Source organism: Cyprinus carpio, chromosome B10 (assembly GCF_018340385.1).
Source record: "Cyprinus carpio isolate SPL01 chromosome B10, ASM1834038v1, whole genome shotgun sequence".
In the NCBI taxonomy this organism is placed as follows: Eukaryota; Metazoa; Chordata; class Actinopteri; order Cypriniformes; family Cyprinidae; genus Cyprinus; species Cyprinus carpio.
Genome location: NC_056606.1, coordinates 9,029,803 through 9,043,175, shown reverse-complemented (window position 1 = coordinate 9,043,175; position 13,373 = coordinate 9,029,803). Strand labels below are relative to the sequence as shown.

The 13,373-nt window shown below is 36.8% G+C and overlaps 1 protein-coding gene across 2 annotated transcripts in view; it reads right to left on the bottom strand.

Annotated features, from left to right (window-relative positions):
* The window catches only part of LOC109061971 (leucine-rich repeat transmembrane neuronal protein 4-like), a 30,614-nt gene that overhangs the window by 8,754 nt on the left and 8,487 nt on the right, over nucleotides 1-13,373 (bottom strand). The window contains exon 2 of one of the 2 annotated variants that reach the window (XR_006155729.1): nucleotides 9,416-11,128. Coding sequence is in view for 1 of the 2 variants with exons in the window: in XM_042732366.1 (XP_042588300.1) it covers nucleotides 9,483-11,128 (1,646 nt within the window). In the remaining variant the exon portion in view is untranslated. The remainder of the gene's footprint in view (nucleotides 1-9,415; nucleotides 11,129-13,373) is intronic. The other variant, XM_042732366.1, reaches the window with a different exon arrangement.

Sequence of the window (13,373 nt, the reverse complement as noted above, 5' to 3'; positions counted from 1 at the left end):
CGCACGCTCATCTGCCGCTTTAAATTCACAAGCTTATTACTGCAGGATGGATTCTGATTGGCTGTCAATGTTTTTATCATTCATCAGCCAAAAAAAAAAAAATCGTTCTGGAAGTGATTCCAACTATATTGTTTCTCTGTGCCTTTATCGTTAACTGTGGTGTGGACTCTACTATTCTTTAATATTGAGAATGATTTTTAGAACTTTTAGATCTTTATCTTTATAGTTATTGTTCTTGGTGTGAAAGGGCCTTTAGTCTGTGAACTCATGGTTGGAAGCTGTATACCTTGAAAACCAGAAACCAAGATATCAAAAATCCAACTGTGTAGCCATCAGACTTCACTGACCTGTTCAAATGAAAGTTTGCTAGGAAGTGCACAAACAGAAGATTAACAGAATTCAATGATTAAATATGCTTCCTGTATTTAATAAGAAATATGTATGGGCAAGAGGCTCCACAAAGCTGCAATGGACTGTTAGATTGGCATGATGATGGGGCTAAAGTGTGCATCCTCCATCTGTGTACTCATCAAATGAAAACTTGAATGGCGTTTTGAAAGAGTTTAAATATTTCAACATGCCCAGAGTGAAAGCGGCATGTCAGTTTACGTTTAATTTGGTTGTTTATTCTGCCACTGCAGTAGATCAAGAGCATCTCTTTCTCTCTCTCTCAATCGCTGCTGTCTCACATTTATTTTAAAGCTCTACCAAGAAGAAGAAAATCAGGCTCCCCTGTTGTCTTCGCCTGAGGACTGTACATGGTTCCAGCTGGGGCTTTTAATAAAACGCAAGACCTTTTGTACAATAAAATGTCCATTTGGGGCAAGCCTAGAGTAATTTACAATGTACAAACAAGATGATTTAAGACTTTCACGCTTGGTTCACTAGAAGTGGAAAGGCATTTATGTTTGGCCTAATTTGTTAAATTCATCCTACACAATCATTACCACGTGTCCTAGTTTTGTATTTATTTTTGAAGAGACGTCTGTTTAAGGGTAGAAGGAGACAGAAGTTTGAAAGACATGTTCTACTTCTCTAGTTACCTTTAAACTTTTAACTATTTTTACTCTTTCTTCACTTGCTTTTACTGTCTCAAGTGTCTTAAAAGTCCAGTCTACTATTAATCTCCACAGATGATCGATTTACATATCAATGGGTAATTTGGGGAGGTGTGAAAGGAAACTGGTCTTAAAAGAAAAGCTTTTAAAAATATAACAAATGTGAATCATAAATTTCGTTGCCCCGTTTTGACATCTAGAGGCATTACGTATTTAATGGACATTTTAGTCTGATGAGGCAATGAGAATCAATGTGCATGTGCTGTATCTGGTTCATATGATGAAAAAAAAAAAAAAAAAAACTCGCTTACAATAAAGAGATGAATGATACAGTATGTCACTATTGTCTCAATAGTGAACATACTGTATTTCAATAGTTTGAAAATATTTCTACAGTACATAGTGAAAAAGTAATTATTTAAAATACATTTATTTCATACTAAGCACACTTCAAATCTAATAACATATTTACTGACATATCGCTTGGGATTTACTGATAAAAATTAAGATTACATTTTATTTGGAGTACTAATTTCTTATTATTTATCCTAAGATGTGTTTTAATGTCACTATTGATGAGGAGTGTATGATTTTTGAATAATATTGGTCTTCAAATGCAAGATATTTAAAGTGTACCTGAAGTATACTTGCAATAGTTCCACTTTAGCACAATCAAATATACTTCATTATATCTTTAGTTGGACTTGAATTAAAGTGCATTGAGTACATAATGAGTTGTTTTAATTTAGCAGACTTTAAGTATACCAGTTTAGTACACTAAAAGTACAACTGCACAGCGTTGTACAAATACATTTACATAAATGTGTAAATGTATTTGTAATAACTTAGCATGAAATAAATGTATTTCAAATACAAAGGGTTAAAAAAATCATTAGAGCATATCACTAATTGTCTTAAATTGATCCTACACATACTGTAATTTCTTTCACCAGACTTAGCACATGACCTAGTTTTTTTTTTGAAGAAGAAGAACAGTAGCATAGTTGCTCTTGCCTAAGAGTTAAATTTCAGTCCGTTATGTATTTATTTATATAAAGCTTCATAATGCTATGCCAAAAATGATTTTATTTTATGGCAAGAAAAAAAAAAAAAAAAAAAAATTACCACTCTTTGCTAAACTTTGAGTAAAATATATGAAGAAATATTGTGAGTCATCCAATTTCAATTACTAAACATATTACAGTTCAAATAACCAAATTTGTTGCAGAGGTGTTGGAATGTGAACTTGTTGTACAATTTCAATAATATTCAATATGTTTTTTTTTTGTTTTTTTTTTTTCTAGAACTGTTCCTGAAATGCACTACAGTATTATTTAACTGGTTTAAAATAAGAGTTGCGATTTTGCTATAGTTGATTTTCAAGGGTTAAATATGTTCAGAACTTTATGTTTAGCAGGAATGTCTATTTATCACATCAGGGCCATGTTTTTATAAGGATTTGTCCTTATTACTTATTACTGACAGCTATATCTTTTGTTCATGTGTTAAAGTCTGGCAGGATCTATTCAGTAGTCCATGATTTTGAGCGAGAAAAATATGCCAGTGTCCTTGCATGTTATTGGGCTGACAGACTGCCAAGGACTGAATTTAAACACACAATAGATATGAAGTACAGTGAGTTCAGTACACCGCCTATAACACAAGTATTATCAACTAGTATTACAGACAAGTGTATCTATGCAATTTTCATCTTAAATATTGATAGAAAAGGTTGGGTGAGTAATTGTTAAATCAGAAAATAAACTGGTTGTATGAAACAGCACTCATTAAACAAGGCATTGCATACTAAGAGCATCATTGGCTTTGTTATAAATTGTGTATATTCCTCTATTGTATTGTACTTTGGTTAAAAGTTTTTGGTAAATGCATAAATGTAATGCAAATGCATCACTGAACAATTTTGCCAAGTCCCGCACTATAAAAAAAAAAGGTTTGCTCACTCACTCACTAAATAAATCAATAAATAAATGAGTAGTTATAATAATTTTCATAGTTGTAAAAAATATTACTGGAGTACATTTGTATAATACAATACTTTTTCGAAACAAGGCTCATGCGTGCTTCTAAATGTATTTCTGCAACACTGTAATTACGTACCTTACTGCATGTTTCACGGCAGTTTCAAAGTGAAACGTCCAGTGAGTGACGCTAAAATGTGGATTCAATACGTGACCCTGGCACGTTTTTGTTAAGTTGATATAGGCACGTATTGCTGTGTTTTTATTACATTGCTTCAGTTCAGTTCATAATTCAAATATCCAGGGAGTGTCGCTAAAAGTTAAAGGGTTAGTTTATCCAAAAATAAAGATTAGGCTGTGTTTTACTCACCCTCGAGGCATCCTAAGGGTATATGACTTTCTTCGTTCAGACGAATCCAATCAGAGTTATATTAAAAATTGTCCTGGCTATTCCAAGCTTTATCATTGCATTGGGTAAGTGTTTCTGTTGATCAGTCCACAAGATGTCAAATAAAATGCATGCATCCATAATAAAATGTGCCTCACACAGCTCCATACTGTGTGAGCTCCTGAAAAAACCTACTGAATATAAAAACCCACAAGGATATGTGAGGCTAACATTCAAAAGTAACAGTTTTCAGATGTTGCAGCATATTAAAATTGTTTTGAATTCATATCATGATATTCTTTAAGTAATTGAATGGAAATTAGGCTTTATTAATCGAAACTGTGAACTTGAAAATCATACTTTGTGTGTAAAAGTTTTACTGCCTCTAGTGTTTATTTCAACTGGAAACGGCAGCAATTCATAAAAATTTTTTTTTGTTTTTTTCATTTATTCATAAAACTCTGCGCACGTTTGCTTGTAGTTATAACACACTTCGAACGTTTCAGTCTTTGGGCTTCAAAATGTAACATTTAATTTAATGTTTCACCAAAAATCCTGAATCCTACAAATTTTATTAAATCATGCAGGAGCCTAAAGAGCAGCTGACTGTATCCCTGAGATATCTGAACCATGTTCCCCGTCCACACTGTGATTTTATTTTCACGTATTGAAAATTGAGAGCCAACATATCTGAATCTTACTAATGCATTCTGTGGGAAAGGAAGAGATGAATAAGCTCATTCAAGTCCAAAGAGCTGCCTGGGCTTTCATTCCTTCTCTCCTTCCTGCTCGCCACTGCAGATTCTATTACAGACCAAAAGCTTCAGCACACTGTGATACATGGGTACTGCTCATGATCAGCGCATCTTACCAGCATCCACAGGGACGGCCTCCACTGTGCATGGCCTGAAATGAAAAGCTCTGAACCCGGCACAGCAACACTGTGCTCACATAAGCAGAATAGACGCCTGCTCTTGTATTATTAAACATCACGAGAAACCGGCACAATAACAAAAACAACAGTTTTACTGAGACTAAGGATCTGAATGATCTAGTAAGTGATGCTGTTATATTCAAAGTATGTTTTCTGTCACACACTTTTCTTTCATCTTTATGTGCAATTTATTCTCAGTTCTTTTGACAATATTCAAAGGAGCTTTAATCATAGGAATAAAAAGATTTTATATTGAGCAGGCTCATTCCTTAAAAGTTTTACCCCTTTCATTGAGGTTACAGTATGTTCATTATTGAGTCATAATGAGTTGTAAGAATGAAGACATTCAATTCTAGAAGATGACTAAGATGATACCTGGACTAAGACTTAAAAACTAAACATAAGGCAAAGTAAGCAGCAAAACATTGGTAAAAAAAAATAAATAAATGGGAAATTTCAATTAAACTTTTATGAATTGTAATGCCTAAATACATCAGTAGAAGTAAAAAGCTAAAGTTAGGCAATAAAGAACTACACCATGGCAATGTTGCCAGATCCAGTTATTATAAGCATCTTTAGACTTATTTTTCCACTTAATGTGATGCTTTAGAAAGTTAATAAAGTGGGAATTTAAAGTTTAGGCTTAGTTATTTATTTATCTTGAACTTATTTTGGTATATTCTATTCTATTTTTTTTTCTTTTTTTTTTTGCTACTGTAGCAATATCTGGCAACATTACTCCACGGTAACACGACTTTAACGTTACCACTTTTTGAGTTGGAATAGTTTAGAAGAGTTTAAGTATAAAAACAACAAGATTGTAAAAGCAAACTAGTGACAGGATTTTGTGTGATATTTTATAGACTGAAATAACTTGTGACAGCACTAGTTTTTAATAAAACTAAAAAAAAAGAAAATTATGAGGCGGCCACCAGAAGCTGTTGAGAAAACAGAGGCATGCAAACTGCACTGGACAGCGTCCATTAGGGCTTTTATTCCAACAGTTTCCACATTTTGCACATTTACTTCATATTTCTTTAGACAGAATCCTAATTTTTGTTGATTTTCCACTTAATGTTGCAATCTGATGAGCATTAGTGGCTTCTTGTGCTGTCTGCCTGTTTTCTCTTTCACAATCGCTGTTGACTCAATTGAAGATCATTTGCTGCTCACATCACTCATTTGTGACTCATATAATGTGTATGTATCCCCCCTTTCTCTTCCATGTTGAACTTCCACGTTGTTTCGAACATAACAAACCCAGAGAAAGGTATGTGAAACATTAAGCTAATAAACACAATTATGACAGTATATTATTTGTATATGGTTTTCATGCAATTTGGGGTATTTTCATAATAACCGATGTTCATGAGAGAAATACTAAGCAGGTGTAGTGATTAGCTGATTATAAAAGGCTACTAATAACATTTCAACAACATTATATGACCAAAAATAAATAAATAAATTGGAGGCTGAAAAGTTCTGGCTCTGGTTTTGCACTATAAAAATGACTTTGTGACGAGTGGGGCGGGGCCGAGAGCCGTGAGAGTGGAGCGAGGCCGGTGGAGTAAACGATAATGTGTGACACCTGCGCCACTCACCGGTCTTGAGTCCCACATAGGAGCTCCGGAAGGATAAAAGGAGGAGTGACGACAGCGCAAGATGAGAGGATTTTATGTTGTTTTGTTTCTGTTTGTGCACGGCAGTTGTCCGTCAGGGGCTGTCGCAATATTTTCAGTTTGTGTTTATTTTGTTATTAAATTAATATGTTTAAATGTTTGCCGGTTCCCGCCTCCTTCCCGATGTTAGAAGTTTGTTACATTGGTGCAGAAACCAAGGATTAAGAAGGGACACGCTGTCAGAGAGCCCTCGCTACTGAGGGGGATCGCGGTGCTGAGGAGGTCGGGCAGCAGGGAGAATTGGCTGCCCAAGGCGGTGGTACTGGAGCGATTGAAGATGAGGTGGGACGCAGGGCTCACTGATGCTCTCCTGGGCCGAGAAGGGGTGGCTGCCGTCCAAGAGGGAGCCAAGGAGCCATGCCGTTCGCCAAGAGGCCAGAGCCTGCTGCCGTCCGCCATGTTTGGGGAGAAGCAGGGAACAGGGGACTTGCTGCCGGTTGCCCTCGACTGGAGGAGCCATCGCCATCTGCCAGGAGGCAGAGGAGCAGAGCTGTCCACCAAAGATGTCCAGTACCATCGCATGGCACCACAAGTGAGAGCCTCTCAGCTGGTAGAGGACCAAGCAGCAATGTGTCCAGGAACCAACCAAGAATTTTATTTTTTTCTCCTCTCTCGTCTCTTTCGTCTCTGTCTCCCCTCATCCTTCCGTCTCCTTTTCTCTCGCCTCGTCTTTCCATACCTCCATGTGCTGTGGCTGCTGTGAAGGGGCCCCCCGATGAAGTAAACTATAATGAGTGACACCAGCGGCACACACCAGTCTCAAGTCCCACAGAGGAGCACTGGAAGAATAAAAGGATTATTTAAAACATTACAATAATATAAAGGACAAAGCCTTGATTAAATGTTCTCCTGTTCCCGCCTCTTCATGGCAGTCGTCCGTGAGGGGCTGTCGCACTATTTTTAAAATTATGTTTATTTTGTTGTTAAATTATGTTTAAATGTTTGCAGGTTCCAGCCTCCTACTTTGTTATAGACTTTAATGCAATGATTAATGTTTATTTTCAACTACTCTCCAAAAGAGCCCCTTTTAGCTGTTATTTTGTATTTAGTGTTCAGCAGGCTTTAACTATCATTCATTCATTTTCTTCAATTATCTAATTATTAGAACACGCCAGTCACAAATTATGCTCTGATATGTGCATCCATAGTGGCTCTGGAAGCCCTAATGGCCGATGCTTTTTAATGCTGGACAATGGAAAAAAAATGAACACACCACCGTGGGGGGTGGGGGGGGAGAGCGATAGTTCGTATTTGGTGTGAATAGCTCCATGGGAATCCATTGCCTCTATTCAAAATCTTCTTCTAAGACTTAGACTAAGGAACGGTAAGGAGACTTTAGGAGGAAAAGAACTCCATTCACCATAAATGGCGTAGACATTGGGGTGGAATAGCCCTACATGGGGTCCTCCTGGTCAATAAACTAGAGTGGGTAGCAAAAACAAACTCCTTGTATAAGAAGTGGTTGCAGTACCTAGGCAGGAGGTGCCACAAGGCTCTAACTTAATCAAGAAAGGTATTTCAGTCCAAGACCAAACCTCATTCTCCTACAGGTGGTGGTTGAAGGCAATGCTGTCCAGGCTTTAAGAAATCATGAAAAGCATCCATATCATGGGGCTCCACTGAGTCCCTTCTTCCCTGCTGCCATTGAGGTGTGCAACTCTCTCAGATGAATATGTTTAGAAAGAAGTATAGCTGCTGAAATAACTGAATTTCCTTTTTGGGATCAGTTAAGTGTTCTCTTGCTTTCTCACAATTCAAAACAAGATGTATCTTCTTGGGGTAACACTAAGTGCACTGACAAGGTGCAAATGAATCTGCCATGCAACCACCCACCTTGTTATGGAGGTGGTGTTTTACACAGAATCTCTAAAATAACACTGAAAACTTGTACAGAAATACTGAAGCATCAGTTAAAAGGAAACTTGTATTGTGTAGTATTGTATTAGCACTTCTTATTGTTTGTTCTATTATGGATGTTCATTGTCTCATTAATTCAAATCAGTGATTTCATTGCTCAAACTAAGCATTTACAGAGTTTAATAGCTTTTCTTATTCACTGATGTTTGGTTACTTCCATTAGCTAATTTGAATAAGTAGATTGCTTCCAGTTGAGTATTTTGGTTTCCTTGCTACATACAGATTCCCTTTTAAGTGCAAATAAACCTTTTTGTTCAAACATGCCCTGTGCACGTCCATTGATAAGATTTATCTCTTTGCGGTGAGACATTCTTTACAACATCAAAGAGGGGAAGACGGAAATCGTGATTTTACAGATTTTTACAGACTATTTCTGGCTGAACTGAAGCAGATCCGCCTCATGGGATTTTGCCTGACTGTTAAAAACAGCATATTCACTTCATACTATGAATGCTGGTGACAAACTTTACTATTTCCCTGCCTTTCATCACCTGTGTCATCCCAGCAAGATTAAAAGATAACATTCATTGCTTTGCACATTAAATATATCCCAAATTAAAATGCAGCCTTTAAAATCTTTCAAAAGAGCTGAATAAAAACCAATCATGGACTTAGACAGATAGAGAGACTGATGCTTTTAAACACATGACATTAGAGGGTAAAGTAGGAGCCATTTTGCAAGCTCTAATGGGTTGTGACAATCAATATATCATTAGCCTGCACTGCAATTTTAATTATCGACAGATGTCTTTTTTAAAAGTTCTTTATGCTGTACTCTCAGAAGCTAAATGATGCAAACCCATTCCCAATGCAACATGCTGGATTTTGCCTGTCTGCAAGTAAATAATAATAATAATCAAATCAGAGGTTTTCAGAAACCCTTTTACATCTCAAGTGAATATCAGTGTCCCAAACACAAAGCATACTAATCATAATCATTAGGACAAACAAAATTAATAAGCCTTCCACAAGTGAAATGAGGCCAAAACCAAGATGCAGATGTGTGCTGCAGGGCAGTGCTTTTTTGGTAAAGAAACCATTGACTCCTGGTTTAGGGTTTACACTGTATGACAACATTAGGGATGCACAATGTTTATGTGGTCATATTGGTATCACTCAATAAATGTGACTGTTTATCAATCTGATAATTAAAAAAGGCAGATATATTTAATATAATGTTTGGTTTACATTTAAGCATGCAGATGTCTGGATCTTTAAAGTAAGATGTCAACCATTAACTAATATCATCCAATATACCAGTTATCAGCTTCAAAATACAAACAATTATTGGTATCAGCCAGATATCCCCATATAAGTGCATACCAAGACAGTATATCTATTAATTAAAAAAAGTGGAGTCAAGGAAAGTAGACTAAATGAGACATTTCAAGAACCTTAGGAGTCAAGGGTGCTTACCCTTGCTCTGATGGATATTTGCAGCATGCACAATGAAGAATTACCTCTATTTCCTGAGTCGTTCATTTGTTTTGATCTGATTTGATTTTAGGCTGCTTTCACATGTCATACCTCACATTCCCGGGAGCCGGATATGGTGCAGGTGCAGGTACCTGTCCCATTGCCCAGCACCTCCAAGGCTTCTGGTGTGGCTGCAGGGTTGTAGCTCATGTAATATTCCTGGAGCTGGGAGCTCAGGTTCTGTTCTGGCTCCTGACTCTTTTTCCTCCGCTTACGGCCCACTGTACTCTGCTGCAAAAGCCGAGAGGCACCAGGGTAACGTTTCCAGGAGACATAAATTACTGACAAGACAAGGGACACTGAGAAGAACAGCGCCACCCCACCCATCACTACTTTGTGGAATGACACGTTGTCTTGCTCAGGAGCTGGCGTGACTAATAAACTGTCAGATGATGAGGGTGTCCATTGATGGGAGTCTCTGGGATCTGGATTTGCACGGCTGGGGAAGGTGGGGCGTTGAGGCGGTCGAGGATGGGGAGGTGGAAATGGCGCCTCAGAGGCAGGTGAAGGCAAGGGTGGAGGTGGTGTTGTAGGAGCCATTGTCGGGTCAGTCGTTTCAAGGGTAAGGTCAAAATTTGGATCAAAGGTCTGCAGATACAAAGGTGATTGAGCAGTAATTTCGTAGTCATCACAGTCAATGTAGGTCTTTGAAGCTTCCATAACCTTCTCCCCTTGAAGGTGCTTAGGACTGCTGCAGATTATACTAGTGTCCTTGGTGCCTCTGAAATTCTTGAGCCAGACAACAAGAGGACAAATGCCTGGTCCACAATCCCACATATTGCCTGCAAGGCTAATGGTTGTTAGGGAGATCCAGGCAGCCACAACATCCTGAGACACATTGGCCAGTTTGTTAGACTCTAAGTTGAGGACCTGAAGATTGGGGAGGCATTGAAATACTACAGGATCTAGTACCTGTATCTCATTGCCAGAGATATCAAGCTTTTGCAAGGTGTACCAGCTCCACGGAAGGCCTTGGTTGACAGCTCGAATACGGTTCCATTGTAGATACAGGGCACGAAGGTTAGCAAGGCGAGGAAAAAGAAAGAAGTTGATTCGTGAAAACTGATTATGCTCCAGGTGGAGCTCCATAAGTCGAGACAAACCCAGGAATGCCGTACGAGTAAGAACCCGAAGCCGATTATAGCCCAAGTCTAGAAACTCCAAGCTTCTGCACTCTAGAAATGCCCGGACAGGGATCGTTGTCAGCCCGTTGGAGCGCAAGTGCAGATTCTGCAGTTTTCGAAGACCAAAAAACTGGCCCGGCTGCAGCTCCTGCAACTTGTTGTAGGAGAGGTCGAGACTGCGTAGGTTAGGTACTCCGTGAAAAGTGACATTATGAAGCTGTGAAATTCTATTGGAGCTCAAGATCAACTCCTTCAATCGGCGCACCCCTTGAAAAGCACGACTATCCACAAACACGATTTGATTGTGGTCCAGGTACAGCCACAGTATCTGGTTAAGATGGGCAAACTGGTAAGGGAGCATTGTGTGCAGGTCATTGTAGCGCAGGGATAGACCTTGACAACTAACTGAAATATTTTCTGGGACGTCTTGGAAGCCAGACGACTCACAATGGACAATCTTTCCCTCGCAACGGCAGCTATAGGGGCACATCCTTTCCCCAGTACTGAACAGCAGGAAGGAGGAGGCTTGAAGGAGGAGGAGGCCTGCTAATCTCTTGTCACAAATAACAGAACCTGCAGAGGGAAAGAGCACGACATCAGCTTATCATGTTTAACAAGAAGCCCAATTTTATTTGGCAAAATATTCAGCTGTCGAGGCTCATATGATTAAATTGCTACCACCATCCACACTTACAATATTTTTCTTAGGTCAAGAGATCATTATCTAATTTGACATAACTGTTTGATACTCTTCTGTATGACTCATCTGCAATCTTGTTGAAATTTAATTAGCATTCGAGTGAAACAACAAGTTCAAGTCACATATTACCCAGGACTGAAATGCTGTCATTCACAGAAATGTTAAAGGGATAGTTCACCCAAAAAAGAAAATTCTGTCATTAATTACTCACCCTCATGTTGTTCCAAACCCATAAGACCTTCATTCATCTTTGTCACAAATTAAGATATTTTTTTGATGAAATCCAAGAGCTTTTTGACCCTGCATAGACAACAGTGGAACTACCATGCTGTGGTGGAATTGTGTAAATTTGAATTATTGACAAGTGTTATTTAACGAAACTGAATATTATGTGTCATTTAACATAGTTCTAACTTTAGATAAAAAAAAAAACTTTAATATTGAACATTTGAAATTTAACACAATTGAATTGTTAGTTTTATAGACATGTATTTTCATAAACTGCAAAAATTCAGTTTTAAAAAATACAGCTTTAAGTTTTCAATATGAAGAGGAAATTCTGATCTTTAAATTCAATATTCTAAAATTCAGTATGCTGAAATCCAGATCGAACAGAAAGTTCCACATGGAAGAGTAGATGATCTCTAAAAAATGAATGAAGCATTTCGACCAACAATTAGTAGTTTTCTGGCGTGAACATGCGGTTCAAGATCTACCTCCCATGAATCGCCCGAGAACACTAACCTAACATATAAATATAAACCATAAATGTTTAAGAATCACTTAGGCTACCTCTGGGTGATTCATGATCAGGTAGATCTTGAACCGCATGCTCATGCCAGAAAACTACTAATTTGCCAAAATGCTTTGTTTCGACTTTTCTGAGATCATCTACTCTTCAATGTGGATAGCCTCTGACCTACTTTCTATCTAAATTTCTGTGTACTATATTTTAGAATATTGAATTTAAAGTTCAGAATTTCCTCTTCATCTTGAAAACTTGAAGCTGTATTTTTAAAAACTGGATATTTGCAGTCTAAGAATTCAAAATGTGCTGTTTGAAAATACATGTCTATAAAACAAAATCTTTAATAAAAAAACAATAAAGTTAAATTAAATTAAAAAAAAAATTCATTCATAACAAATTAAAATTAAAAACCAAATTTACTAAATTTATTTATTTATTATTTGTTTGTTTGTTTTTTCTTTTCTTTATTTCTTTTTTTTTTTTAATTTGGAGAACAGCAGTTGTGTCATCAATGGCAACAATAATGAATACTTTTTGAACTTTTTATACATATTCAAGTGAGGAAATGTATCTCCCGTCTATCATCATCATCACCATCATCATCACTAATATTTAATAATCCACTTATATTTGTTGAAAGACTGTATTCCTTACATTATTGTTTGTGATCCTTCTGCTTCATTTTTTAAATCCTTTCTCTCTCTCTCTCCTCTTTGCATTAACCAAATCCACTGGAAATATTTCTAAGCAATCAATGTCATAACAAATGTGTCTATATTATATTTGTATATGTTACAACCGACTACTACTATTATATTATTGTAATTTTTTCTCTCTCTTGCTATCTATCTATCCATTTTTATTGATGTTGTCGTTTGTTTTGTTACCTTCTATTATGAAGGTGAGAAATAATGACAGAATTTAAATTTCTGGGTGAACTATCCCTTTAATGGTAACAGTAGTTAATAAAAAATGGTAATTGATAGGACAATTTTCTGTTTTAGTCTATTGCAGATTTATGAGAAGCTGATTATACATGATGGGTACTCACCAAATAAATAAATATTTAATTAAATGAAAAAAAAAAGAGAATAAAATAAAACAAAAAATTGCACCTGGTTCTTTTGAATTAGGTATTTAGTTAAATGTTACTCAAAATGATTTGCATATAGTGACAGATTATGTCACTTTTTCAATTGTGCAGCTCAATCAGTATTAAACAGCAAGAAGTATATATATTATATACTTATATATTATATACAACAGCATATATATATATTATACACATATATATCATAATTTTCTTTATAAATAGTTACATAAAGCACATTCTTCTTTCAGACTCTTTGTTTGCGATTTATTTCAGGACT